The sequence below is a fragment of the Periophthalmus magnuspinnatus genome, chromosome 7 (genome assembly GCF_009829125.3).
Source record: "Periophthalmus magnuspinnatus isolate fPerMag1 chromosome 7, fPerMag1.2.pri, whole genome shotgun sequence".
NCBI classification, from domain to species: domain Eukaryota; kingdom Metazoa; phylum Chordata; class Actinopteri; order Gobiiformes; family Gobiidae; genus Periophthalmus; species Periophthalmus magnuspinnatus.
Window position 1 is genome coordinate 398,641 of NC_047132.1, and position 27,499 is coordinate 426,139.

Here is a 27,499-nt window from a genome sequence, read left to right on the forward strand (position 1 = left end):
TATTCAAGACAGCAATGCTCTGATCTACTTCGTTTTCGCTACCACCAGTATACTCCTACTGCTCTGTAATCACTTCAACCTCCAATTTTAATTTCTTAGGAGGGGGCGACAACTACATGGCTCTTTGTTATGATGATGTTCATGGTGACGTCAGCTCCCATTGGGCGCCACAGTTTTCTAACACGGAAGTCAGCAGGCTTGTTTCTTTTATTAAGTTATTTTAGATCAATACTGCAATTTAAAATATTCACATTACAACATAATAATCCATGAGTGTCATAGATTATAACTATATGCAACATACAAGGACAATATGTCTTCTTTACCTGTAAATCTTTGTATTATCACAGGAATAGCTAAATCTGGCTTAAACACACATGAAATGGTTTAATCCACACTAGTTGAACTGTTGGGGAGAGAGTCTTGTTTCACCTTGTTTGAAACTTCATAAACAGCTGAAACCAAAAGTGCATCCTTTCATATTGCTTCATTTCTCACTGTTGACATAGGAGGGCGTCAGACACTTAATCTAAATGTTCTTGGAGAAAATTAAACCTGAATTTTGAAAGAAACACTTTAAATATGATACGTGATTCTTACCATCTTAAAAACATGAAAAACAGAACTAGTTCAGAACTATTTCATTTTAAACAGTGTGTAGTCATCCTAAGTTATTCCTCATTTAGTACTTACCTCTAATTATTCACCACGAGTTTAGAAGCGCTTTTCACAACTTTCAGAGACCAGAGCGGAGTTTTCACAGTAATGCTAAGAACATCTAGCTTGTTAACACGCACTTCCTGATTATCTGATAAAACGTTTCATAGTAAGAATGCAAACAGTGCACAGAGAATATTTGAACCACAAGAGCTGCATATACAATAAATCTGCACTGGAGAAAGACATAAAATCTGGTACAGGCTCTTTCATGCTAAAATGATTGTAAAAAGTATCACAATAACCATAGTTTGTCCCCTTTAAAAACATGTGGTATATTGTTCCATTGACAGATGAAGAGGAGCTGCCTGAGGTCCCGGCTGGTCCCAGGCCCCTGAGACTGTCTGAGCTCAACCTGAAAGAAAAGACCCCTGCCATACCTGAGGGGAGCGCCTTCTTCATCTTCAGCAGTACCAACCCGTAAGACCATCTACCAATCTCCATCTGACATTCTGCATCTTCTGTACCATCTGACCCTCTCCTCTCCATCCTCTGCTCCATCTCACCTTCTCCTCTGCTCTGTCTGACTGTCTTCTCTGCTCCCTCTGATCCTCTCCTCTACATTTTTGTTACAGGTTTCGAGTGTTTTGCCACAAACTGATAAACCACCAAATCTTCACCAACCTCATCCTGGTCTTCATCATGCTTAGCTCAGTATCTTTGGCTGCAGAGGACCCCATCCGGAACTTCTCAGCACGCAATATAGTACGTAATACTACAACAACGGTTTATGGAGAAGATCACGTATGAAACAGTGGGGTAAAAACATATAATGTATTGGAAAACTAACTGCGGTTCCTTTCTTTACTCTTTTTGCTTACTTATGATGTTTACAGTTTTTATGACGTAGCTCAGTATTCCCCAATCAGACTTACAGGGACTAAAAAGACACACAGCTGTTCCTCAAGTAGAGGAGATAAATTGCATAAGAATATATATATCTGGATGACTAAAGCAAAGAGTGAGGGGGAGGAGGCGAGCTCATATACAGATCTGTTGTTAAGATTCCATATGTTCTGATGAGATGGACCAAAACACACAATACAGAGGACAAACAGAAGTGTATCCATATCTGTGTAGAACATAGAACATATATGCACCTTTAAAGGGAGAGTGAGGAGACACGGAGTCTGGAAGACTAAAGAAGAGAGTGAAGGAGGAAAAGGGGATGGGGTCTGGAAGATTTAAGGTGAGAATGAGAGGGAGGAGGAGCAGGGTCTGGAGGACTAAACGGGAGAATGAGGCTACAGAACCATGTTGCTAATTATTAAAAACAGATACATGTCTTTTAAGATTTTAGATTTAATTAAGATTACACACAAGTGTATTTTTATTTTACTATGCAAAAAAAAAAAAGCCTAGAATATTCTGAGTTACCACTTCACTACAACCCCAATTCCAATGAAGTTGGAATGCTGTGTATTACTTAAAAAAGTACAGAATACAATGATGAATCTGGAGAAATCTCTGCACGTAAGCAGCAAGGCCGAAAACCAGCACTGAATGCCCGTGACCTTTGATCCCTCAGGCGGTACTGTATTAAAAACAGACATGAATGTGTATTACCACATGAGCTCAGGAACACTTCAGGAAACCATTGTCAGTTAACAAAGTTTGTTGCTACATCTCCAAGTGCAAGTTAAAACTGTACCATGCAAAGTGAAAGCAAAATAAATATCAACAACACCCAGAAACGCCACCGGCTTTTCTGAAACGCCACCGGCTTTTCTGAAACGCCACCGGCTTTTCTGGGCCCGAGCTCACCTGAGATGGACTGATGCAAAGTGGAAAAATGTGCTGTGATCTGACGAGTCCACATTTCAAATTGTTTTTGGAACTCATGGAAGTCGTGTCCTACGGACCAGAGAGGAAAAGAACCATCTGGATTATTATCAGTGCAAAGTTCAAAAGCATCTGTGATGGTCTGGGGGTGTGTTAGTGTCTCTGTGATGGTCTGGGGGTGTGTTAGTGTCTCTGTGATGGTCTGGGGGTGTGTTAGTGTCTCTGTGATGGTCTGGGGGTGTGTTAGTGTCTCTGTGATGGTCTGGGGGTGTGTTAGTGCCTCAGTGATGGTCTGGGGGGGTGTTAGTGTCTCTGTGATGGTCTGGGGGTGTGTTAGTGTCTCTGTGATGGTCTGGGGGTGTGTTAGTGTCTCTGTGATGGTCTGGGGGTGTGTTAGTGTCTCTGTGATGGTCTGGGGGGGTGTTAGTGTCTCTGTGATGGTCTGGGGTGTGTTAGTGTCTCTGTGATGGTCTGGGGGGGGGTGTTAGTGCCTCAGTGATGGTCTGGGGGTGTGTTAGTGTCTCTGTGATGGTCTGGGGGTGTGTTAGTGTCTCTGTGATGGTCTGGGGGTGTGTTAGTGCCTCAGTGATGGTATGGGGGTGTGTTAGTGCCTCAGTGATGGTCTGGGGGTGTGTTAGTGTCTCTGTGATGGTCTGGGGGTGTGTTAGTGCCTCAGTGATGGTCTGGGGGTGTGTTAGTGTCTCTGTGATGGTCTGGGGGGTGTGTTAGTGTCTCTGTGATGGTCTGGGGGTGTGTTAGTGTCTCTGTGATGGTCTGGGGGTGTGTTAGTGTCTCTGTGATGGTCTGGGGGTGTGTTAGTGTCTCTGTGATGGTCTGGGGGTGTGTTAGTGCCTCTGTGATGGTCTGGGGGTGTGTTAGTGCCTCAGTGATGGTCTGGGGGTGTGTTAGTGTCTCTGTGATGGTCTGGGGGTGTGTTAGTGTCTCTGTGATGGTCTGGGGGTGTGTTAGTGTCTCTGTGATGGTCTGGGGGTGTGTTAGTGCCTCTGTGATGGTCTGGGGGGGTGTTAGTGTCTCTGTGATGGTCTGGGGGTTCAGTCCAGACCTGTCTCCCATTGAAAATGTGTGGCACATTATGAAGCACAAAATACGACACAGACCCCAGACTGCTGAGAAACTGAAGTTGTACATTCAGCAAGAATGGGAAAGGATTCCTCCTGCAAAGCTTCAACAATTAGTGTCCTCAGTTCTCAAACGCTTATTGATTGTTGTTAAAAAGAAACGTGATGTAACACAGTGGTAAACATGCCCCTGTCCCAGCTTTATTGGAATATGTTGCAGAAAATTAGTGAATATTTGCATAAAACCAATAACGTTTATCAGTTTGAACATTAAATATCATGTCTTTATAGTTTATTCAGTTCAATAAAGGTTGGAAAGGATTTGTAAATTATTGTATTCTGTTTTTGTTTTTTTTTCAAGTTTAACACAGTGTCCCAACTTCATTGGAATTGAGGTTGTACTTGAACAATTTGTATGACTAAGTAGTAGTATGGGTCATGGTTTAGTGTATTGGGTATTTAGGGTTTACCTTACTGTCCTACAATCTCAGATATGTGTATTTGATTATTTTGTTTGTAGAATAACGTGCTGACTTGCCTCTTGCAGATACTTGGTTATTTTGACTATGCCTTCACGGCTATCTTTACAGTAGAGATCGTGTTGAAGGTAAAGTAACTGTGTGCGCTGTCTTCTGATTCCTCCTCAGATCATAGGCTATGCAGACTATGTCTTCACTAGTATGTTTACTTTTGAGATCCTAATCAAGGTAAAATCATACGTCTAAAGACTGCACCACTATAAGAGCACTATCAAGCTTGCTGCACATGTCTTTCCAATGTTTGTCTGAGACGCCAAAATGGCCGCCTGTGTGTCCTGTTATGGCAGTCAAAAATTACACGTCAAGATGTTGTTTGTCATTTTCCATAGTCACATGTTGTATGTTTTCAATTCAAATGAAGATCTAGTCTGCTTGTCCACACCTCTCTGAACTAGTAGTATTTGTGTAGCTATGGTATGATTATATTTTTGTAGAAGTAGTATGTTTTTTTCCTCTTATTTTAAAAGGGACATGTTATGCTAAATCATATAGTTTAGTTGGTAATCATTGTATACGTGGAGTACTCTTTGTTTAATTTACAGTTGTCATCTTAGACTGGTTGCACGTAAGCAGTTAAAATCAGAAAAAGTTCTTCCAAGTTTTTAAAGTCTATGCACCTCCAGTCATTATAATTTTGGTGCACAAATGTCACTACTCAGGAGCATCCATCTGTTTGGACATGTTAATAATAGCCATGCTGCTAATTTGGCCAGCCAATGTCACACTCATTTACCATACTTAACTTTTTAACTTTTTTTTTTTTTTTTTTTTTTTTTTTTTTTTACAATACTACAAAAAGTATGATCTGGAACCCTATCTTGTCTCCTCAATTTCAATTGAGCAAATTAACTAATCAGAGAAACACATGAACCATTCATTCAAGAGATGGCTTCCTTGTTTTAAACATGTGCTACAAATTAGCAGCTGCGATCGGCACATCCCAAGTTAGGATAGATGTTTGTCCAGTTCCAGATCCTTCTGCTTTAGAACAGAAAGTAGGAGGTAGTGATTTGCCAGGCAAATGAAACATTCTACTATCTTTATACTGACGTGGGGTGTTAAAGGTTATATTTAATCCAGAACAGAGCGTAATAAGTCCCCTTTAACTGAGTGTTGTCTTTCCTTTGTAACATGTGCCTGAAATGTGTGTTGTTACATTGCCAGATATTATCCCAACAGTTATCCTTGTCTTCAAATTAACCATAGCACTCCTTTGTCAAAAACAGAACCTGCTGCATACCCTCTGTACAAACAGCATGCACATCTCTAACAACTGTAGAATATTTTTAAGTGGAGTTATCAGTCTTATTTTAAAAGTATAATATGCAGGATTCAAACTCTACTGTCTGACGGTAGGGCTGTGCAATTAATCACATTTTATTTGAGCAAGAATTAGCCTCATTCTTTTTATGGAGAGGCCTATAGCCAATTGTTTGTCACTTTACTGAGAGCTACCAAACAGACGTTCAGAATATTACAGTTTACATTATTTAAATTATACAATAAAGTACGGATATTTACATGGGCAAATACTGATCACTGCTGTCCGACTTATGAGTCCTGTGTATTATAGCTACAGTAACTTAATGTGTGATATTATACCTGTTAAGGTTTTATGTATTCTTATCATACATAAGCCTAAACTGGCCAATGCAGTGAACTAAAGTGACTTCTGATTTTCAGATGACAGCGTTTGGAGCCTTTCTTCATAAAGGAGCTTTCTGCAGAAACTACTTCAACCTCCTGGACCTGCTGGTGGTCGGAGTGTCCCTGGTCTCCTTCGGCATTCAGTGAGTACTATTACTACTACTCCTATGTCTACTAAGGAGTACTCCTTCTACTACTGGTCGGAGTGTTCCTGGTCAGCATTCAGTGAGTACTACAACTACTACTACTACTACTACTGCTACTACTACTACTACTACTACACCTACTGCTTCTACTACTACTACTATTACTACTACTACTTAACCTTCCGGTGGTCAGAGTGTCCCTGGTCTCTTTTGGCATTCAGCTAATATTACTACAACAACTACTGCTATGTCTACTACTACTGGATTTGCTGGTGGACAGCGTGTCCCTGGTCTCCTTTGGCATTTTGTGTGTATTTTTATTACCACTAGTAGAGGTGCCACTGCTACTAGTTCTACCACTACTACAGCCGCTCTTGCTATTACTACAACTACTTCTACTGCTGCTACTACTAGTACTACTGCTACTACTGTTCAATGTATTTTTATATAGCCCAAAATCACAATAACAGTTGCCTCACAGGGCTTCACAAAATTGTTGATTTAACTAAGAAAAAGACCCTTCTTGAACCACCACCTTAATGTGAACGAGGGGTTTGATTGTCCTGAATGATCCTGGGAGCTATGTTGTCGGGAGCTTCATGCCCCTTGTAGGGTCACCCATGGCAAACACATCCTGGGGGATGGGTCAGCCTCGGGCGGTTCAGAAGTTCTTTATGACAAGTTTGACAACAAGGCCAATGATGTCGCCTGGATCAGTGTTACCAGCCTGGCCATGCACAGCCTGAAGGAGCTGACCTCCTGTGGACTCACCACCTCCAGGAGGATCCATAAGGGGCCAGCAGTTGAAGGCAGGGGCCACAACAACCAGATCTCCAGACCTGGAAACTGGCTCTGGGGACATGGAGCTGTCACCTCACTGGGGGGGAAGGACCCTGAGCTTAGAGGCTCCTTGTGTGATGGAGCTCACTGTTCTGAGTTGGACTATGAGTTTACTGAGGACACCTGGAGCTCTACTGTGCAGAAATGTATACATCAATTTTAACTTACAAAATCTAATAACATTTTTAAAGCTAAGTGTAATCTCTGCAATATCTGGCAATGGTGTATTCTAACAAGTTTTTTGTCTAATATTTGGATGGCCCTAATGTAAATCATTCTCAGTGGCTTAATTCTACATGCTGCTGCATGTGACCAGCACATGATGCAATAAGTTAGAACATCAAACGATGAAAGTGTCAATTGCTATTAGTACTACTACTACTACTACTACTACTACTACTACTACTGGACCTGCTAGTTGTTGGAGTGCCCCTGGCCTCATTTTGCATTTACTGGCTACTACTCCTACCACAACTACTAGAACTATTGATTGTAATGCTATCACCCTTAGTCATAAGTCATATTTAGTTTTTGTTCAGGTCGTCTGCCATCTCTGTGGTGAAGATCCTGCGTGTGTTACGAGTGCTCCGTCCTCTCAGAGCCATCAACCGAGCCAAAGGACTCAAGGTCAGAGCATGTCCAGGGTCAGAGTTCAAAGGTCTTGTGCTCTTCTCTGAGTGATGTCCCCTGTCCTGATCTTATTCTGTCTGTATGTATCTAAAGCATGTGGTGCAGTGTGTGTTTGTGGCCATTCGCACCATTGGGAACATCATGATCGTCACCACTCTGCTGCAGTTCATGTTCGCCTGTATCGGGGTGCAGCTCTTCAAGGTAACACCTCCTTTTCATATGTACATATTTAGTTATCTGAAAGGGACTGTGCATATTAATGAACATCTGTAATTACAGGATAAAGATGCTCACCCAAACTAAACATATTTAACTTAAAGTAAACTTTAGTTAAAAAAAAAACAACACTTAACTATAACATATAAATTAATGGATTTTGACTTGAGGCGGGTGGGGCTGGTCAAGAAAAAGTATGTACTGTGCACACATGTTGTAGTAAGTGGCCCTTTGATAACATTGTTCTTTGTTTCCTCAGGGCAAGTTTTACCGCTGCACAGATGAGGCCAAGTCCAGTCCAGACGAATGCAAGTATGTTATATCAAAATATTGAAAGTTATGAATGTAACCAGAGGGCGGTGCTGAAAGCACTGAATGATCACTGGATGTTCAGGGAATCATTCTTTGCCTGCATTGTTTTGTCCTTTTTGCTGCTCATTGTTGTCTTTTTTTTCAGAGCTGGTATGTCCAAACTTTTGACTGATAGTGTATATCCTGTCCACTTGTCTATGCTGTACTTCTTGTATTCCAGAGGCACATATATCCTGTACACCACAGGGGACACAGCCCTACCTGTGGTTCGAGAGCGTCTCTGGTACAACAGTGACTTTAACTTTGACAACGTGCTGATGGCCATGATGGCTCTGTTCACTGTGTCCACTTTCGAGGGCTGGCCCACGTGAGTCTACACACACTGGCTTTCAGAATCAGAATCTGCTTTATTGTTGCTGTCAGTGGGAAAATGCAAACTAGGAATGCAAAAACATTTAACAAGGAGCTACAATAAACTAAACAAGGCTTTGCAGATTAGACCAAAACTCCAATAGACTGTAGCAAACCCAACCATCATACCTCCTTTTCAATGACGATCTTGTCTGATCTTGAAAGCTAAGCATGGTTGGACCTGGTGAGTAATGGGATTGGAGATCACTGGGAATCCCAGGATCCCAGGATAATGCATCTCAAGGGGCTATCAAAAATGTAAAAAGTAAATGAATACCAGGCACCAAAGAGGAGCGGCAGTGGATCTAGTTTAGTGCATCCGGTCATTGTGTCCTTAGGTAAGACATTTCATCCACCTTGCCTAGTATGAATGTGGTGTGTGAGTGTTGGTGCTGGTCGGAGGGGCTGATGGTGCAGATTGGCAGCATTGCTTCTATCAGTCTACCCCAGGGAAGAGGTGGCTACAGTAGACGTTTACCACCACCGAGTGTAGAGTGTACTGTGTAAATATAAATGAAAGGATTATTACTAAAAATGCAGGAGTGACCAGTCTTTTAAACCAATCTTTCAGGACTACTTGTTTCTTTGTCTGTAGAAATGAATTCCTCCATGTCTCTCTGCAGCCTCCTGTACAAGGCCATAGACTCTAACAGGGAGAACATGGGACCTATCTACAACTACAGAGTGGAGATCTCCATCTTCTTCATCATCTACATCATCATCATCGCCTTCTTCATGATGAACATCTTTGTGGGCTTTGTCATTGTCACGTTCCAGGAGCAGGGCGAGAAGGAGTACAAGAACTGTGAGCTGGACAAAAACCAGGTACTCAGCCACTACAGGACGGCACTAGACAATCTTACAGACATGGTGTTTTCTGTAGTATGACTTAGAGTAATTTAGTTTTCATTTTTAGATCTCATTTTTGTGTCTATCTTTTGAAAATACCAGATTTTGTTTTATTAATCAGATATTACGTCCACTCTTACTGGTGTCGTAATTTCCCAAATACTTTTTTACTTTTAGCTGAATAATTTCTTGGACTAATACATTGTACTTCTACTTGAGTAATATTATTTTGAAGTACATTTTTAGCTACTTTATCCACCTCTGGCAGTAGGCCACTTTATAATAACTACACATTTAATAGCCTTTTAGCTTTGTTGTTGTTTTTGTGTTTGTTTGTTTTTTTGTTCATTTTGGTTGTGTTTATCAGACTGAAGAACAGGAAAGAAAATCTCCACAAACCATACTCTTATTTGACCTGGAGAAGGGCCCCCTCCTGCTTGTTTCCATGGAAATGTTGTTTGTTTGGCTATAATATTCGACATTATGGCATTAAAAAGTGTCTATGTCCATGGAGAAGGATTTAATAACTTACTATTTACATGGAATCATGTAGACAAGACTGAAGTCTTGGTCTTTGGCCCACAGAAACAGATAAAGTGTCAGCAGTCATCTCCAGTCTTTCTCTCTAAAACCTTCAAATCAGGCTAGAAATCTAAGGGTAATAATGGACTCAGACTTGAACTTTAACAGCCACATCAAATCAATAACATCTGCAGCTTTTTACCATCTAAAATACATTGCAAAAATCAAGGTATACTGTCAAAACCAGACTTGGAGTGACTTATCCATCCTGCTCACTGGCCTCTCCAAACGAGTGTTAAAATAGCAGTACATCCAGAGCGCTGCTACTTGGGTCTTGAGTAGAACTAGGAAGTACTTCACTCAGGCGTCCTCTGCTCAGGTCTCTACACTGGCTCCTATGGCTCAGAGAATAGACTTTAAAGCAGCTCTGCTTGTGTACAAGTCTCTCCATGGCCTAGCACCAAAGTACATCTCCCACATGTTAGAGCCACATGAACCATCTTGGACCAACCTCCTGCTGGTGCCCAGAGTCAGGACTAAACATGGGGAATCAGCCTTTCAGTTTTATGCAGCTAAAACCTGGAAGAGTTTTCCTGAAGATGTGAGACAGGTCTCTACTTTGACAATGTTTAAATCCAGGCTCAAAACTGTTCTGTTCAGCTGTGCATACGACTGAAAGGTTCTTTCTGCACTTTTCTCCTTTAATGTTAATTTTATAATGATGACCTGTGTTTTGATTTGTTTGTATTGTGATTTTAATTTCTTTCTTATACTGTAAAGCACTTTGAATTACTTTGTGTACAGGTTGTGCTATATAAATAAACATGCTTTGCTAGGTGACATTTCAGCTTCAGAAAGTTATAAAATGTTCCTTGAATACAGTATGAACAAAGATTAATTTATAATGAACAAATACTAAAATAGTACAAATAGTACAAATACTAAAGTAGTTACCGAGCCTGATTCATTCTTAATAAACAATTTCTTCATACTTCATAATAACTGCACCTTGGTTAGCTTTAATAAAGTGTTACCAGTCTTTTTCTTTATTTTTTTATCAGAAACTATGTATCTTCCACCTTTAGTTGCACTTCCTGTTCTCATTATCTGTTTTGCTCTTTCCAACCCAGCGTCAGTGTGTGGAGTACGCTCTGAAGGCCCGACCTGTGCGAAGGTACATCCCTAAAAACCCATACCAGTACAAGTTCTGGTATGTGGTCAACTCCACCGGCTTCGAGTATGTCATGTTTGTACTCATCATCCTCAACACGCTCTGTCTCGCCATACAGGTGAGTTCTATAGGGCTAAACCATATAAAATAAATCATACAGATAAATATTATAGGAATAAACCGAACATGCTAAACCATACAGGTATGTACTATAGAACTAGATTATATATACTATACACCCCATACATACTTAACTATACAGGTATGTAGGATAGGAATAAACCATTCATACTACAACATAAAGGTGCGTAGTATAGGACTAAACTATACATACTACACCATATAGGTATGTACTATAGGAGTTAACTATATAGATGTATACTATAGGACTAAACTATACAGATATGTACTATAGGACTAAACTATACATACGACACCGTACAGATATGTACTAAAGAACTAGACCATATATACTGTACTAACTCATACAGATACGTACCATGGGACTAAAGCAGGACCAAAGCAGGACCAAAGCAGGACCAAAGCAGGTCTAAAGCAGGATTAAGGATTAGACCAGGGCTAAACCTGGATGAACCCAGTTCTAAACCAAGAGTAAAGCAGGCAGGAGTGCAGTGAGACAAAAAAGTATTTAGTCAGCCCCCAATTGTGCAAGTTCTCCCACTTAAAAAGATGAGAGAGGCCTATAATTTTCATCATAGGTTCACTTCAACTGTGAGACACAGAATGGAGGGAAAGAATCCAGGAAATCACATTGTAGGATTTGTAAAGAATTTATTTGCAAATTATGGTGAAAAATAAGTATTTGGTCAAAAACAAAAGTTCATCTCAATACTTTGTTATATACCCTTTGTTGGCAATGACAGAGGTTGTTTTCTCCACAAGGTTTTCACACACTGTTGCTGGTAGTTTGACCCATTCCTCCTGCAGATCTCCTCTAGAGCAGTGATGTTTTGGGCAACATGGACTTTCAACTCCCTCCAAAGATTTTCTATGTGGTTGAGATCTAGAGACTGGCAAGGCCACTCCAGGACCTTGAAAGGCTTATTATGAAGTCACTCCTTCATTGCCCGGGCGGTGTGTTTGGGATCATTGTCATGCTGAAAGACCCAGCCACGTTTCATCTTCAATGCCCTCGCTGATGGAAGGAGGTTTTCTCTCAAAATGTCACGATACATGGCCCCATTCATTCTTTCTTTTACAAGAATAAGTCGTCCTTGTCCTTTTGTAGAAAAACAGCCCCAAAGCATGATGTTTCCACCCTCATGCTTCACAGTAGGTCTGGTGTTCTTTGGATGCCACTCAACATTCTTTCTCCTCCAAACATGACAAGTTGAGTTTTTACCTAAAAGTTCTACTTTGGTTTCATCTGACCATATGACATTCTCCCAATCCTCTTCTGGATCATCCAAATGCTTCTACCAAACTTCAGACGGGCCTGGACATGTCCCGTCTTAAGCAGGGGACACGTCTGGCACTGCAGGATCTGAGTCCCAGGTGGCGTAGTGTGTTACTAATGGTAGCCTTTGTTACTTTGGTCCCAGCTCTCTGCAGGTCATTCACCCATGTGCTTCTGGGATTTTTGCTCACCGTTCTTGTGGTCATTTTGACCTCACGGGGTGAGATCTTGCGTGGAGCCCCAGATCGAGGGAGATTATCAGTGGTCTTTTATGTCTTCCATTTTCTAATAATTGCTTCCACAGTTGATTTCTTCACACTAAGCTGCACCTATTGCACATTCAGTCTGCCCAGTCTGGTACAGGTCTACAGTTTTGTTTGTGGTGTCCTTTGACAGCTCTTTGGTCCTGGCCATAGTGGAGTTTGGAGTCTGACTGTTTGAGGTTGTGGACAGGTGTCTTTTATACTGATAATGAGTTCAAACAGGTGCCATTAATACAGGTAACGAGTGGAGGACAGAGGAGCCTCTTAAAGAAGAAGTTACAGGTCTGTGAGAGCCAGAAATCTTGCTTGTTTGTAGGTGACCAAATACTTATTTTACTGAGGAATTTTAGGAATTCATTAAAAATCCTGCAATGTGATTTCCTGGATTCTTTCCCCCACATTATGTCTCTCATAGTTGAAGTGAAACAGGCCTCTCTCATCTTTTTAAGTGGGAGAACTTGCATAATTGGTGGCTGACTAAATACTTCTTTGCCCCACTGTAAATGAGAACAAACCTAGTTAGGTCTAAACCAGGACTAAAGCAGGTCTACATCAGGACTAAACCAGGAGTGAAGACTGAATTTGTGTCCTGACTCTCCTTTAGCACCACGGCCAGTCTCACCTGTTTAACTACGCCATGGACATCCTCAACATGGTCTTCACTGGGGTTTTCACTGTTGAGATGGTCCTCAAGCTGGTGGCCTTCAAGCCCAGGGTATGGCTGCTTCCTCATCAGCTACGTCAGAGCAACAGCATTTTCTGTTAAACAGACGCTAAGCTCTGCCCTCACACACGATTCACACAGATATACAATTTGATTTCTGAACATACAACTAGGGTTGTGTTAAAGTGATGTAATATTATGTGAACAGACACTGTTGAAGCAAAGCATCAGACATTTACAAGTTTTCAGTAACCTCCTGTCTATGACCCCTTCAGATCAGGGCTTGGCATTAAACAAACACCCATGTGGCTTGCGGCTAGTAAGGTCCTTTTATTTTATTTATTTATTTTTTACCATTCACTGATTGTTCCAGTTAAAAGTGAACTGCGTAACTTTTTCTGGAGGAGAGTGAGTACTAGTCTCTGAAGATGAGATTACTTTTCCAAAAATGTTCAACAATATAACATTACATTTATTCATCTCCGTGGAGACAAGTAGGTAACACCATCAGGCTATCCCTGGACTCAGACTGCACGCGGTGCAGCTCTGCAAAGGATACAGGTGCAGAGGCTGCAGGTGCAGAGAGTGCAGGTGCAGAGGGTGCAGGTGCAGAGGGTGCAGGTGCAGAGGGTGCAGAAGCTGCAGGTGCAGAGGGTGCAGAAGCTGCAGGTGCAGAGGGTGCAGAGGGTGCAGAGGCTGCAGCTGCAGAGGGTGCAGGTGCAGAGGGTGCAGAGGCTGCAGAGGCTGCAGCTGCAGAGGGTGCAGGTGCAGAGGGTGCAGAGGGTGCAGGTGCAGAGGGTGCAGGTGCAGAGGGTGCAGGTGCAGAGGGTGCAGAGGGTGCAGGTGCAGAGGGTGCAGGTGCAGAGGGTGCAGGTGCAGAGGGTGCAGAGGGTGCAGGTGCAGAGGGTGCAGGTGCAGAGGGTGCAGGTGCAGAGGGTGCAGAGGGTGCAGAGGGTGCAGGTGCAGAGGGTGCAGAGGGTGCAGGTGCAGAGGGTGCAGGTGCAGAGGGTGCAGGTGCAGAGGGTGCAGAGGGTGCAGGTGCAGAGGGTGCAGAGGGTGCAGGTGCAGAGGGTGCAGGTGCAGAGGGTGCAGGTGCAGAGGGTGCAGAGGGTGCAGGTGCAGAGGGTGCAGAGGGTGCAGAGGGTGCAGGTGCAGAGGGTGCAGAGGGTGCAGGTGCAGAGGGTGCAGAGGGTGCAGGTGCAGAGGCTGCAGGTGCAGAGGGTGCAGGTGCAGAGGGTGCAGGTGCAGAGGGTGCAGAGGGTGCAGGTGCAGAGGGTGCAGAGGGTGCAGGTGCAGAGGGTGCAGAGGGTGCAGGTGCAGAGGGTGCAGAGGGTGCAGAGGGTGCAGGTGCAGAGGGTGCAGAGGGTGCAGGTGCAGAGGGTGCAGAGGGTGCAGATGCAGAGGGTGCAGAGGGTGCAGGTGCAGAGGGTGCAGAGGGTGCAGAGGGTGCAGATGCAGAGGGTGCAGAGGGTGCAGATGCAGAGGGTGCAGAGGGTGCAGGTGCAGAGGCTGCAGGTGCAGAGGCTGCAGGTGCAGAGGCTGCAGGTGCAGAGGGTGCAGGTGCTCCAGTTTCTTTCGGGTGGCCTGACACGTGCAGCTTCAAAGTCACTGTGAAAAGGTGATTCCACTCACAGTAAATACACAGTGCATATTTCTTGTATCTTTGAGCAAAGAAAATACCCCTAAAGGAAAAAAAGTTTGATCAAAAAGTTATACTACATTTGTTGCCATACATAACCTGCCACCAGAAAAGTTACGCAGTGTACCTTTATAGTATATCACTATTATTTGAGGTGGAAATACTAGTTTTAACAGAGTTTTGTAAAAACCCAGATAATTCAAATCATGTTCTCTTCATTGATGCCAAGCTCTGAATCCTGAGTTCAGTATCAAACACTGTAGTTTGTGCTTTTATCCCAGCCCTGAAAGCCATCTTGACCTATGCCCTCCTGTGCCCTCCATTCCCATGTGACCCCTTGACCCCCGCTGCCCTTCTGACCTCCTCCCCTCGTGTTCGTGCGCATGATGCTGAACCAGGGCTATGTGGGCGACGCCTGGAACGTGTTTGATGCCCTGGTGGTGATTGGCAGTGTGGTAGACATCATCCTCAGCCAGGTACACCCACGACCTCCGACCTGTAACCTTTGCTGTGTCTTTCCTCTGCACACGCCTAATCGCTCCTCTGTCCTCATTTCTGTTTCTTGCTTCTATGAGATATGTCTCTATAAATGTGACAGTGGAGAAAGTTAACTCAGTATCTACATGCTATTTTTGTTTTTTATTATTAATATTTATTTAAAGATGCCATATGTAACTTTTCTGTTTTTCTGATTGTCTCCATGGAGATGTAATTTCTCTGCCTGGAATGTCCCACAGTGTGGCATCTAACATATTTATTTCCATGATGATAAGCAGGTGACGTTGTCAGACCAAGTTGCAGGTCAGATCTGTGGAGAGACAAGATGCCTGTTTTTCAAAGAAAAGCTGTGCTTTAAGTCCAATATAGATAAGATTAATACCATGCTGTGGAACATTTCAGACAAAACAACAACATGTCCACTGACCAGAAATGTTGCACAGTACATCTTCCAATGTACACTTATTCAAATCAATATGAATTTTGTGCAATCAGTCCAACATCAGTGCAGTGTAATGAGATAGTGTTAGCCTAGCATACATGCTAGTGCTAGTTCATGTACCAGACTGTGTTGACTTCTTCCACTGTTTATTACAAGTATAAAAATACATTGAGCTGAGCCTTGATTGTTGTTCATGTGCTTTCGGTAGTGATAACTTGCTCTCTCTCTCTCTCTCTCTCTCTCTCTCTGTCCCCCATTCTTGCTTTGTCCCTCCCTCTTCTTCACTCTCTCTTCTGTTCCTTTCCCTTTCTTGTTTTCTGTCCCCGTCTCTCTCTCACTTCATCCTTCCCTCTTTCTTTTACTCCATCTTTCTCTTCTCCCTCCTCTCTTATTCTCTGTCTCCCTGTCCCCATCTCATCTTCTCGCTCCTCTCTCTCCCTCTTTTCCCCTCTCCCTTTGTATCTGTTTTTACATTTCTTTCCCCCCTCTCTCCTCCTGCTCTCCCCCTCCCTCTCTCTCTCCTCCTCCTCTCTCCACCCCTCTCCTCCTCTCCCCCTCCCTCTCTCTCTCCTCCTCCTCTCTCCTCCTGCTCTCCCCCTCCCTCTCTCTCTCCTCCTCCTCTCTCCACCCCTCTCCTCCTCTCCCCCTCCCTCTCTCTCTCCTCCTCCTCTCTCCTCCTTCTCTCCCCCTCCCCCTCTCTCTCCTCCTCCTCTCTCTTCCTTTCCCCCTCCCTCTCTCTCTCCTCCTCCTCTCTCCTCCTTCTCTCCCCCTCCCTCTCTCCTCCTGCTCTCCCCCTCCCTCTCTCTCTCCTCCTCCTCTCTCCTCCTTCTCTCCCCCTCCCTCTCTCCTCCTGCTCTCCCCCTCCCTCTCTCTCTCCTCCTCCTCTCTCCACCCCTCTCCTCCTCTCCCCCTCCCTCTCTCTCTCCTCCTCCTCTCTCCTCCTTCTCTCCCCCTCCCTCTCTCTCTCCTCCTCCTCTCTCCTCCTCTCCCTCCTCTCTCTCTCCTCCTCTTCTCCCTCTCTCTCTCCTCCTCTTCTCCCTCTCTCTCCTCCTCCTCTGTCCTCCTCTTCTCTCTCTCTCCTCTCCCCTCCACTCCCCCTCCCTCTCTCCTCCCCCTCCTCTCTCCTCCTCTTCTCTCTCTCTCCTCTCTCATCCTCTCTCCTCCTCTTCTCCCTCTCTCTCCTCCTCCTCTGTCCTCCTCTTCTCTCTCTCTCCTCTCCCCTCCACTCCCCCTCCCTCTCTCCTCCCCCTCCTCTCTCCTCCTCTTCTCTCTCTCTCCTCTCTCATCCTCTCTCCTCCTCTTCTCCCTCTCTCTCCTCCTCCTCTGTCCTCCTCTTCTCTCTCTCTCCTCTCCCCTCCACTCCCCCTCCCTCTCTCCTCCCCCTCCTCTCTCCTCCTCTTCTCTCTCTCTCCTCTCTCATCCTCTCTCCTCCTTCTCTCCCCCTCCCTCTCTCTCTCCTCCTCCTCTCTCCTCCTCTCCCTCCTCTCTCTCTCCTCCTCCTCTCTCCTCCTCTTCTCCCTCTCTCTCCTCCTCCTCTCTCCTCCTGTCTCCTCCTCCTCCCTCCTCCTCCTCTCCCTCTCTCTCCTCCTCCTCTCTCCTCCTGTCTCCTCCTCCTCCCTCCTCCTCCTCCCTCCTCCTCTCCTCCTCCTCCCTCCTCCTCTCTCCTCCTCTCTCCTCCTCCTCCCTCCTCCTCTCTCCTCTTCTCTCTCTCTGTGCTTCTGGATGTGTCTGTTGCTTCAGAACTATTTTGCTGATGCATGGAACACGTTTGACGCGTTGATTGTTGTGGGTAGCGTGGTTGACATTGCCATCACTGAGATCAATGTAAGTAGCACACGCACTGCACACGCTACACGCTTGTGTCTGTGTACCACGGGCTTTAGACTGCATTCAAAAATCACACACGAGGTCAACTCAAGTGCTCCACCATGTTTTTAAAGTCCATACACCTAAATGTTTCAGTATTTCAACATGTATGTCACATGCACTGCTAAACAGAACTGTTTTGAGCCTGGATTTAAACATTGTCAGAGTAGAGGCCTGTCTCACATCTTCAGGAAGACTGTTCCAGGTTTTAGCTGCATAAAACTGATTCTCCATGTTTAGTCCTGACTCTGGGACCAGCAGGAGGCCTGTCCCTGTAGTCCTCCTCATGTGAGATGGTTCTTGTGGCTCATGTGGGAGATGTTCTTTGGTGCTGGTCCATGGAGACACTTGTTCACAAGCAGAGCTGCTTTAAAGTTTATTCTCTGAGCCACAGGAGCCACAGACCTGAGCCACAGGACACATGTGTGAAGTACAAACACATGGATAAGTCTCTCCAAGTCTGGTTTAGACCTTCGATTTTTTTGCCATTTTTTCTTAGATGGTAAAAACCTGCAAATGTTATTGATTTGATGTGACTGTTAAAGTTTAAAGAGCAAACTTTGGAAGATGAACTCTGACGATATTTAGTTTTAAATAGCGATTAATTAAAAAACTGTGTACGAGTGATGAGTCTGGTGAAAGTATATGGACTTTAAAAACACAGCACTTCTGGATTACCAGCTAATGACATCACAAGGTGGGACTACATATTTACATATGGAAACAGTATGGTTTTAAGTTCTAAAAGTCAGTTTAGCAGAACATACGACCTTTAGCACATGTTTTGAATGCACCGTGATGCCTGTGTCTATCTCTATATGTGATATACTGGATGTGTTTTTCTAAATACCAGGACATCCTTTAAATACATGTGTCCATAAACACTTCATATGCACATATTACAAGTGTTTTTTGTGTATTTTGGCATTTTTGGTAAGATATTTTTTTCCAGTATGAACATATTGGTTATTTTGAGTGTGAGATGCTTCATTTACTTTATTAAAAATACATGAGTTAAAATGACTTACATTTTAATTATACATTTTTATTTTTGTGCATTTCTATCCAGCCTTTTCCGTTCTGATGCTGATAGTGATGCCACTGCCCACTATCAACAGATACTAAGGCAAAGACTGAAAATATCATTTATTTCCTTCAAACACAAACAGCATATGGTCAAAAATGTGTACTGTTGTAGCTGTTTTTATCATTCAAAGTAATTACATAACAGCTTTGTAAAAATATAAGTTTAATATTACGAGATGCTTTGGGACGGCAGTAAATCATTTAATTACACCAATCTGTAGACCAAAATGTGATATCAACTGAAGCCTGGATTTGATCCATCAAAATTTTCAGTGCCAATATCTGCCATCGTATCGGTGCATCCCGTTTTTCAAAGTGCTTTTGGTTTTTTTTTTTTATATATATATATATATATATATATATATATATATATATATATATATATATATATATATATATATATATAAATAATTTTATTTATTATTTATTTTAAAGCAAAATGGAGTCAAATATTTCTTGTTTATTTTTGCGTAATAGAAACCAGATTCATTGAAACAACTCTAATAATTTAGCTCTATTCATGGGTTTCATTATAATGGTACAATCAGATGGAAAATTTTGCTGTTTCCATAGCAACTAACAATTCAAAACAAAAAATTCTAAATGGCGGCTTTAAACAAGAACCTGAGACCTATGAATACGAGAATTTCATATAATATCTGTAAAAGTCATTCCAACTCATGTACTTATCCTATTTACAGTGGACACAGTTCTGCTAGTTTAACTTCAGATTAACTTTTGATTTCAAGTCGACAGCGCTCCCGGTGGTCAAGGTGATAGTGGAGCCGGGGGTAAGATGCCCCTCCCTCTCTGCATAAGCCCCTCCCACATCCCCATTTCATTCAATCATTGTGCCATCGGGGCGTGTCTCATAAAAACATGGATGCTGTTTGTTATGCAGTGTGACGTCTCTGGGTCACCATGTCTCTGTTCACATGTGGGTGGGGTGTGAGTCTGCTGTGGGTGGGGTTTGGGTGGGTCCAGTGCATGGCATGGCATCAGGGTTTCAAAATAAATGTGTTGGTTTGATTTGTACATGTTGTTGAAAATAGTATGAATATTTTGCATATTTTGTTGTCAGTCCGGGGCCAGTTTGATCATAGCAGTGCTTCTGTAAGTGTCACTAAATGTAATTGATCATAGCACATTTAACAGAAAAGCACTGAACCACTATATCACAGTTCAATTCATCATCAAGCATGATGTACTTTTGAGTAATGAAATAGTTACCTGAGATCTTAACAACAAACAGCTGCAACAACCAACAGTGCATGACACGGTCTGCTTTATTGTTACTTATTACTTTATTTACTTATTTTTTTATTGGTTTTGCGTGTTTTCTGAAACTTCTCTTTGCTAAACAGTTCACAATGTTTGTAGAACTTTGTGAACAAAACCTAAACCACTCTTGCAAAACAGGACACTTTGTGGTTAAAGTATCATCTGACTGTCTAGTTTGGGTTGCCAGTTTCATTACTGAAATCAAGTTTGTTTAAACCTAAAATGTCTCTCTCTGACCGGAATGTTTTTTTTTTAAACTGTGAGAACGTTCTGACCTTCTTGTTGTGTGCACTTTTTTGATGAAACAAGATATCTCCAAAAAGATTATATCTGTTTGAAATGATGAGAAATGACCCTACTCTCTCCTCCAGCTCCGTTTGCACCAAAACAATGTTGTAAATTATGCTATAAACTGAAGAAAAATCTTACTTTTTGAGTCTGTATCAAAAACATACCTAGAATAGTATTTCTTTCATCATGTTTTGAGTCATGAGTAATCCATTTTAGTGTCGCCTTTAATGTCACTGAAAAAACATCTCAAACTATTTGTCAGTATTTGGTCTAATGTACAGGAACTAGTGTCGTGATACTAAAATTGTTAAACATGATTTTGATACCACAGAGATAGAGATAAACGGTTTTGATCCCTCAACCAGAAAAGATACAAAGTACTCCATTAATATTACCCTATGGTCTTTGTCTGATACAAATCACGACCATTAAAAAAACACTCCAGATTTGGTCCTGTTTATTATTTTTTTTCAGTATTGATGTGGTTCAAAGTGTCTAGTTTCAGTATTAGTTTTAGTATTAGTTCAAATCTGGGTGTTGGTGCTTTTGACAAACCTAATGTTTAGTTTCGTTTGAGTTTAGTTTAGTCTTTATTTGAAGGGACAATGTACAGAGACATTAATCTCATAAAAGCACCAGATTATACCTAAATATTATTATCTGATTTACAGAAATAAATGACACAATACACAATGCTATTAATGTAGTCAACAATACAAACTTTCACTGTCCACTCTCTGAGCCACACACACAATATCACACATGTACACTACAGCCATACACCTCAGCAGCGTAATGTGAACGCTTTGTAAAACTGGCTCCCTCTGATTTCTAAAACTCATCCACAGTTCTCTTTAAAGTTTAGACTGTTAAGTGTTTGCATTGAGAAAGTAACACTGTCTTGTTAGATCATTCTTTGTTTTTTGTTGTGTTTTTTTTGTAGGTTTGCACTTTTACTGTCAGCCATAAATGATCTTTTTTTTCTCTGTTTTCAAACTCATTGTTCTGCATGCTCTTTGAATGCCACATTTGAGATGCCTCATTTAACTGAATATGTCTGAATTCAACCAGGAAGACTGCATTTCCTTCATAGTTCTACTTCCTCTCACTGTTAGCCAGAGGTGGGTTGAGTAGCTAAAACCTTTACTCAAGCAAGTGTAACATTACTTCAAAATAGTTCAAAAAGTACAAAGTGGTGGTTCAAGAAATTACTTGTATGGGTAAAAAAACATTTAAGAGTAATTGTCCGGACATAACATCTGATTTATTATTTGAAGTTAATGTAACTTCAAGGACAAAACACTAAATAATGCACGACATCATGTATTTTCAAAGTAATAGACACAAAAATTAGACAAACTAAATCATATGTGAAAGAACGCTGCAAGAAACACAAATGTTCATGTTCACCTGTAGATTTACTCGCAGTGGGAAGAGGATTCAAAACTTCAAAGAGTACTGTTACTTCAATAAAGATATTTGTGAAGTTGGAGTAAATGTACGCTGTTAGAAAAGTACTCTGAAAACTTGCTTAGGTAAATGTAGTACTACCCACCTTTTCTGTTTTTTCAGCCTCTCAAAAATCATATAAATACTATAAAAATCTCTCCTCACCCCATCTCCACCACAGCAGCAAAAATACCACCCTACTCAGCCTCTCCTCCTCTTCTATCCCTGTCTGTTAGAGTCTGTCCTGGTTGAATTGGTGGTACAGTAAGATTTATTGATTGCGTTGTTTTTAATTGTGTATTTGGTTGCCACAGAACACAGAGGACAGCGCGCGCATCTCCATCACCTTCTTCCGGCTGTTCAGGGTCATGAGGTTGGTCAAACTGCTGAGCCGAGGGGAAGGTATCCGGACTCTTCTCTGGACCTTTATCAAGTCCTTTCAGGTACAGCACTAACATGCAGGACGAAGTTATCAGACACTAATCTATACTAAAACTGGTATCGAAACTAGACTCATTTGAGCAGGTATCAGCAATTTAAAAGTCACATTCACAGGACAGAAATGCACCTTTCCTGAATATCTACAATGATCTTGAGCTGTGTCTTTCACAAGTATAAGACACATAGACTAGTACACACCCATGGACCACTATGAACCTACTGGACACTGAGGGATTACATACATATAACAGATTATGTCTCAGGCCCCAATTCCTGTTTAAGGAATGATTGTCTTGTTTTTATTATCTTCATAATATTGAAACTGGTGTTGAAAATTGAGTCTATTCCTTAGTAGTGAAATCTAAGTCATTTTTGTATCACAACAACAATAGACACACCTGATCCTATGGCACTGAATGTTATTTAACTGTGTAAAGCTCCTCATCCACCAGGGGGCGCAGTGTTCCAGCACTTGTGTGTCAATCATTTGCGGCAGACACCTTGCTGTTCATTTATTCAGTAAGAAAAAACACTGTACTTCATACTGTTATAAATCTGACCATAATATGAGCAGTGCTTGTTTTGGTTACTTAAAAGTGGATCTATTCTGCAAAATCTACTTTTAGAGCTTTTAACCATGTCATAGTTGATTCCCTTCTCATTTACATTCTTGAAATTGTATTTAGAGTGATTTGTGCCAAAAAACAACATTTGTGGATTAAGACTATTGCACTCACCCGATTCAATTTCATAATCTACATTCATAACTGTGGGAATTAGGGCTGCTGGGGGTGCAATAGCAAGGGAGCTGCAAGAAGGCTCATTGGTTGTTGGATCTGCCCTGAGCAAAACTAGATCTATTCCTAGATCAAAATAAACTCATTCTAAAAGTTCACATTTTGTATTTAAATACATGTATATTTTTACTTTTTTGAATCGTTTCTGCAATATACTGTTTGCGTGAATGTTAAATTGTTGGTAAACTAAACCTGAATGCGATGGCCCGCGCGCTCATCTGCGGCGCACTCCGCTCGTATGGGGCGCACTCCGCTCGTATGGGGCGCACTCCGCTCGTATGGGGCGCACTCCGCTCGTATGGGGCGCACTCCGCTCGTATGGGGCGCACTCCGCTCGTATGGGGCGCACTCCGCTCGTATGGGGCGCACTCCGCTCGTATGGGGCGCACTCCGCTCGTATGGGGCGCACTCCGCTCGTATGGGGCGCACTCCGCTCGTATGGGGCGCACTCTGCTCGTATGGGGCGCACTCCGCTCATATGGGGCGCACTAACCTGTGAGCATTGAGCGCTGACACAGTGACAGCAGTGTATCGCTCTTATTTTGTGGAGGACTTTTGGCAAAAGAACAGAGAAAAGGACAACCCCAGACTAGATGAAGAGGAAGAAACAACGTGGCTCCTTGTAGAGGGCGTGTAGAGGGCAGTATCATTGTTTATCTAATTCTGGTGCATGCTCATGTGATGTGTGTGGTAAAGTGAGACTGAGCACGCACACGGGCCAAACTAGATTTTATTTTTGCGTAGATGACAGAGGCTGAAATGTTAAATAGGCAGGCTCATAACACATGCAAAATCTGCATTCTTTGAAAAATAAAGCTCTGCATCCCCATCCAAAATGACCTTCCCGTGGCTATGCCTACATTCTATTGACTATCAGTAATGAACCAATCATATGACACACAGGTCGCTGCATGTGACTTATAGGTATTTACACATCAGTAGTAAATAATAGGATGTACTTTGAATAATAGAGTGATCTGTTTTCCCTCAGGCTCTGCCCTACGTGGCTCTCCTCATTGCCATGCTGTTCTTCATCTACGCAGTCATTGGGATGCAGGTACACAAGCACACAGTGTGAACATGATCCTGTTGTGTTTGTCATGTTTGTACTGAGATCTGTGTGTGTGTGTGTGTGTGTGTGTGTGTGCATGTCCAGGTGTTTGGGAAAATCGCCATGGTGGACGGGACACAGATCAACCGCAACAACAACTTCCAGACGTTCCCACAGGCCGTCCTCATGCTCTTCAGGTGGGACTTTTTTGAGCTTTTAACCATGTTAAAGTATTGTTCCCTCTGATTTCTATGGACAAAAACACAAAATGTACAAGAAATAGTCTGGTACCCCAAATAATGCAGCATTAACTGCTTTTCTAGACAATCAGAGTTGCTTTACATCTCAGTACTCAGTGATGCTGAAGTTACTGTACTTCTGTAGCCATAGTCGCCCTGGAGCAAATAGACAAAAACCTGGCTGCCTCCAACACAGTACACTCAGATAGAACATACGCCTCTTTTGCATTGGCACGGTTCACTTGTTCAAAACATGCTCCTGTTTTCTAAATTGTATCTGGATTATACTTATATGGTTGATTTCAGTGGTTCACATAAAGATGTTTAGTAATTCCAAGTTTGTGGCGCTGAGACATGGCTAAACCTAACATAAACTACTTCTGGTTTATTGTCAGCTTTTTCTGTATTTATTTCAGTGGTCCGCACCTTTTTGCCATGTTTTAACCTTTCTTTACATAATGCATTGGATTTGGCTTATGTTAGATGCATTTACTGCTCTAGAAATGTCAGATTTTTGCTATCTTTAAGCAAGTGCCGTGCATCGATAAACAGGAATCCGGTGTTATGAACATGCTAGCTTTGTTTTACTAACATGTCATCTCAACATATAAGTTGCCATCACTGGAAATACGGTGCTTTATCACAGGATCAAGTTGGCGTTTGGTGAGAAAAGATTACTTTTTGTTTATATCTGCTTTTTGTCACCTTGTTTTCACCTGAGTCTGCTTTCTCTTTTGTCCATTCATCTCATTTGTTTATTTTAACCATGCCTTAGCTAAAGCAATCTGGGATTCACACTGTGGAGCTAGTATCCTCCGAGTCTGTTGCGGCCGGACCGATCCTCTACAAACTGTGCCAATGGAAACGAGGCTATAGGAACCACAGTTATGCACTAGTTGGAGCTGGGATTGAATCACTCAGCTTCTGGTTTGTGGGTGAGCGCTGTACCATTGCTGTTGTAGGTGTGCGACCGGGGAGGCGTGGCAGGAGATCATGCTGGCCTGTCTGCCTGGTAAGCTCTGCGATGTGGAGTCGGACTATAACCCTGGAGAGGAGCGCACATGTGGCAGCGGCTTCGCCATCATCTACTTCATCAGCTTCTACATGCTCTGTGCTTTTCTGGTACTTCACACCTCTGCTCTGTGTGTATGAGAAGCAGGAGGAGGGCTGTAGGATATGAGGGAAATGGCTCTGTGCTTTTCTGGTGTGCCCAAACCATATCAACCATTAATCTTCACATAACTGATCTGAACTGTCATTCTTTAACCCCATTGTACAGAGACATGTCTGCTCTGTCTGTACGAGAAGCACGAGTAAAGCTACAGGATATGAGGGACATTTTTGAGAACTGCATTTAACTTACAAATGCTTTATTGATCCACACAGGAAATGATTTGGATGCAATAGCTTAGAAATGAAAACAAGAAACATTCTGGCTGGGCCATATGGCAAAATGTGCCACTATTTATTTTCCTCAAATTGCTCTCTATAACTGGCATATTTCTCACTCAACAAATCCCTCTGAACTGCATTGTAAAATGTTCAACAAGTAAATAGTTGTATTAATTAATATTATTTATTATTATTAATGCATTAATTTATTGACCTAACCTTGCATTGCTATCCTCAAACTGATACAGTGCATATCCAATACTATTGTTAAAATACATATGTTTTATGTTCTGTATAACAATAGGTCAATATGTTTTTAGATCATCAACTTGTTTGTGGCTGTCATAATGGACAACTTCGACTATTTGACACGTGATTGGTCCATTCTTGGGCCGCACCACCTGGATGAGTTCAAGAGGATCTGGTCAGAGTACGATCCCGAGGCCAAGTGAGTACTGCATTGTATCCTGGTACACAAGTATTCTTTTATTTGGCATATTTTGGTGAGGTTTTACCTTGTCACCATCACTACAAAACAGACAGGATATCAGATTTTTTGAGTTGCATCATGTAATTCTGTGTGTGTTGAGGGGTCGCATCAAACACCTGGATGTGGTGACGTTGCTGCGTAGGATCCAGCCTCCTCTGGGCTTTGGGAAGCTCTGTCCTCACCGCGTGGCCTGTAAGGTCAGTGAAAATAAATGTGACATATCCTAGCTTTAATTAGAGCAGCGTTCTACAGTCCTGGGTTAACATACAGTTTTTAAAATCCTGTTATAATTGGTTTAGAGCACCAATGAGGTTTACTTTACATGCTTGTGAACTCCTCTTGTGTGTTGCATTACAGCGGCTGGTTGCCATGAACATGCCCCTGAACAGCGACGGCACAGTTATGTTTAATGCCACGCTGTTCGCTCTGGTGCGCACGGCTCTCAAGATCAAGACTGAAGGTGAGAAGCTCATATGCACAGGGGGCAGTACTCAGTTACATGTGCTTGAGTCATTTTGTAAAACTGTACTTCTTGGGACCTCATACTCCTACTTGAGTGATATATTGTATAGTGGAACAGTACTTACTTGAATAGAGAGGTTTTGGACACTCTTCCACTGAGTAAGTCTACAAGTGACAAAAGCTTTACAGTGACAATATAAAATGATTTAAACATTTGTGATTCTTGCATCGCTCTTTCAGATTTGATTTTCTATTTTTTTGTTATTTATCCTTTGAAAAGACCAGATTTTGTGCATTATATAACGTGGGACTAAATACCTCCCCACATTTCAAATAGAGCTGCACCTGGATGACTAAAGAAGAGAGTCAAGGGGTATGGGAGTATAAGGAACAGTGTAATTGGTCTAACAGGTATCCATGTTTTCAAACTCTGCCCCTGATTCAACCAGGACTGGCCTGATTACAGCCAGGTGTTTCTGATAACAAACACCTGGCTATAATCAGCCCAGTCCTGTGTGGTGTCATGTAGTACTTGAAACTGCAGTGGAGGCAGGACACACTCAGTTCTTGACTGTTTTTGATCACAAAGCTGCAAATTTACCTAGATGCATGAAAATTTCTTTTTAAAAAAAAGGACTAGGAAGTGTACACAATGCTATTAAATCACCATATACACAGTTTAGTAGTAAAAAGGTGATTTAATGTTTAGTTCCACTTTAAAGTTTTGTCTTACTTGAGCAGTAGTTTCCTCATATAGTTTGTATACTCTTACTTGAATAATTTCTTGGACCATAGATTTGTACTTCTACTTGAGAAATATTATTCTGAAATAACATTACTCTTGAGTACAATTCATGGCTACTCTACCCA

The 27,499-nt window shown here is 42.3% G+C and overlaps 1 protein-coding gene across 1 annotated transcript in view; it reads left to right on the forward strand.

The window, feature by feature from the left end:
• The window catches only part of cacna1db (calcium channel, voltage-dependent, L type, alpha 1D subunit, b), a 114,889-nt gene that overhangs the window by 69,412 nt on the left and 17,978 nt on the right, over positions 1 to 27,499 (forward strand). Inside the window, exons 20-41 of the mRNA XM_055223145.1 lie at positions 1,011 to 1,137; positions 1,293 to 1,422; positions 4,126 to 4,185; positions 4,226 to 4,285; positions 5,801 to 5,907; positions 7,290 to 7,377; positions 7,474 to 7,581; positions 7,856 to 7,908; positions 8,129 to 8,275; positions 8,943 to 9,144; positions 10,821 to 10,979; positions 13,146 to 13,256; positions 15,243 to 15,320; positions 17,525 to 17,608; positions 19,486 to 19,527; positions 22,072 to 22,200; positions 23,987 to 24,052; positions 24,152 to 24,243; positions 25,248 to 25,407; positions 25,998 to 26,125; positions 26,268 to 26,364; positions 26,525 to 26,627. Of these exons, the coding sequence (XP_055079120.1) occupies positions 1,011 to 1,137; positions 1,293 to 1,422; positions 4,126 to 4,185; positions 4,226 to 4,285; positions 5,801 to 5,907; positions 7,290 to 7,377; positions 7,474 to 7,581; positions 7,856 to 7,908; positions 8,129 to 8,275; positions 8,943 to 9,144; positions 10,821 to 10,979; positions 13,146 to 13,256; positions 15,243 to 15,320; positions 17,525 to 17,608; positions 19,486 to 19,527; positions 22,072 to 22,200; positions 23,987 to 24,052; positions 24,152 to 24,243; positions 25,248 to 25,407; positions 25,998 to 26,125; positions 26,268 to 26,364; positions 26,525 to 26,627 (2,331 nt within the window). The remainder of the gene's footprint in view (positions 1 to 1,010; positions 1,138 to 1,292; positions 1,423 to 4,125; positions 4,186 to 4,225; positions 4,286 to 5,800; positions 5,908 to 7,289; positions 7,378 to 7,473; positions 7,582 to 7,855; positions 7,909 to 8,128; positions 8,276 to 8,942; positions 9,145 to 10,820; positions 10,980 to 13,145; positions 13,257 to 15,242; positions 15,321 to 17,524; positions 17,609 to 19,485; positions 19,528 to 22,071; positions 22,201 to 23,986; positions 24,053 to 24,151; positions 24,244 to 25,247; positions 25,408 to 25,997; positions 26,126 to 26,267; positions 26,365 to 26,524; positions 26,628 to 27,499) is intronic.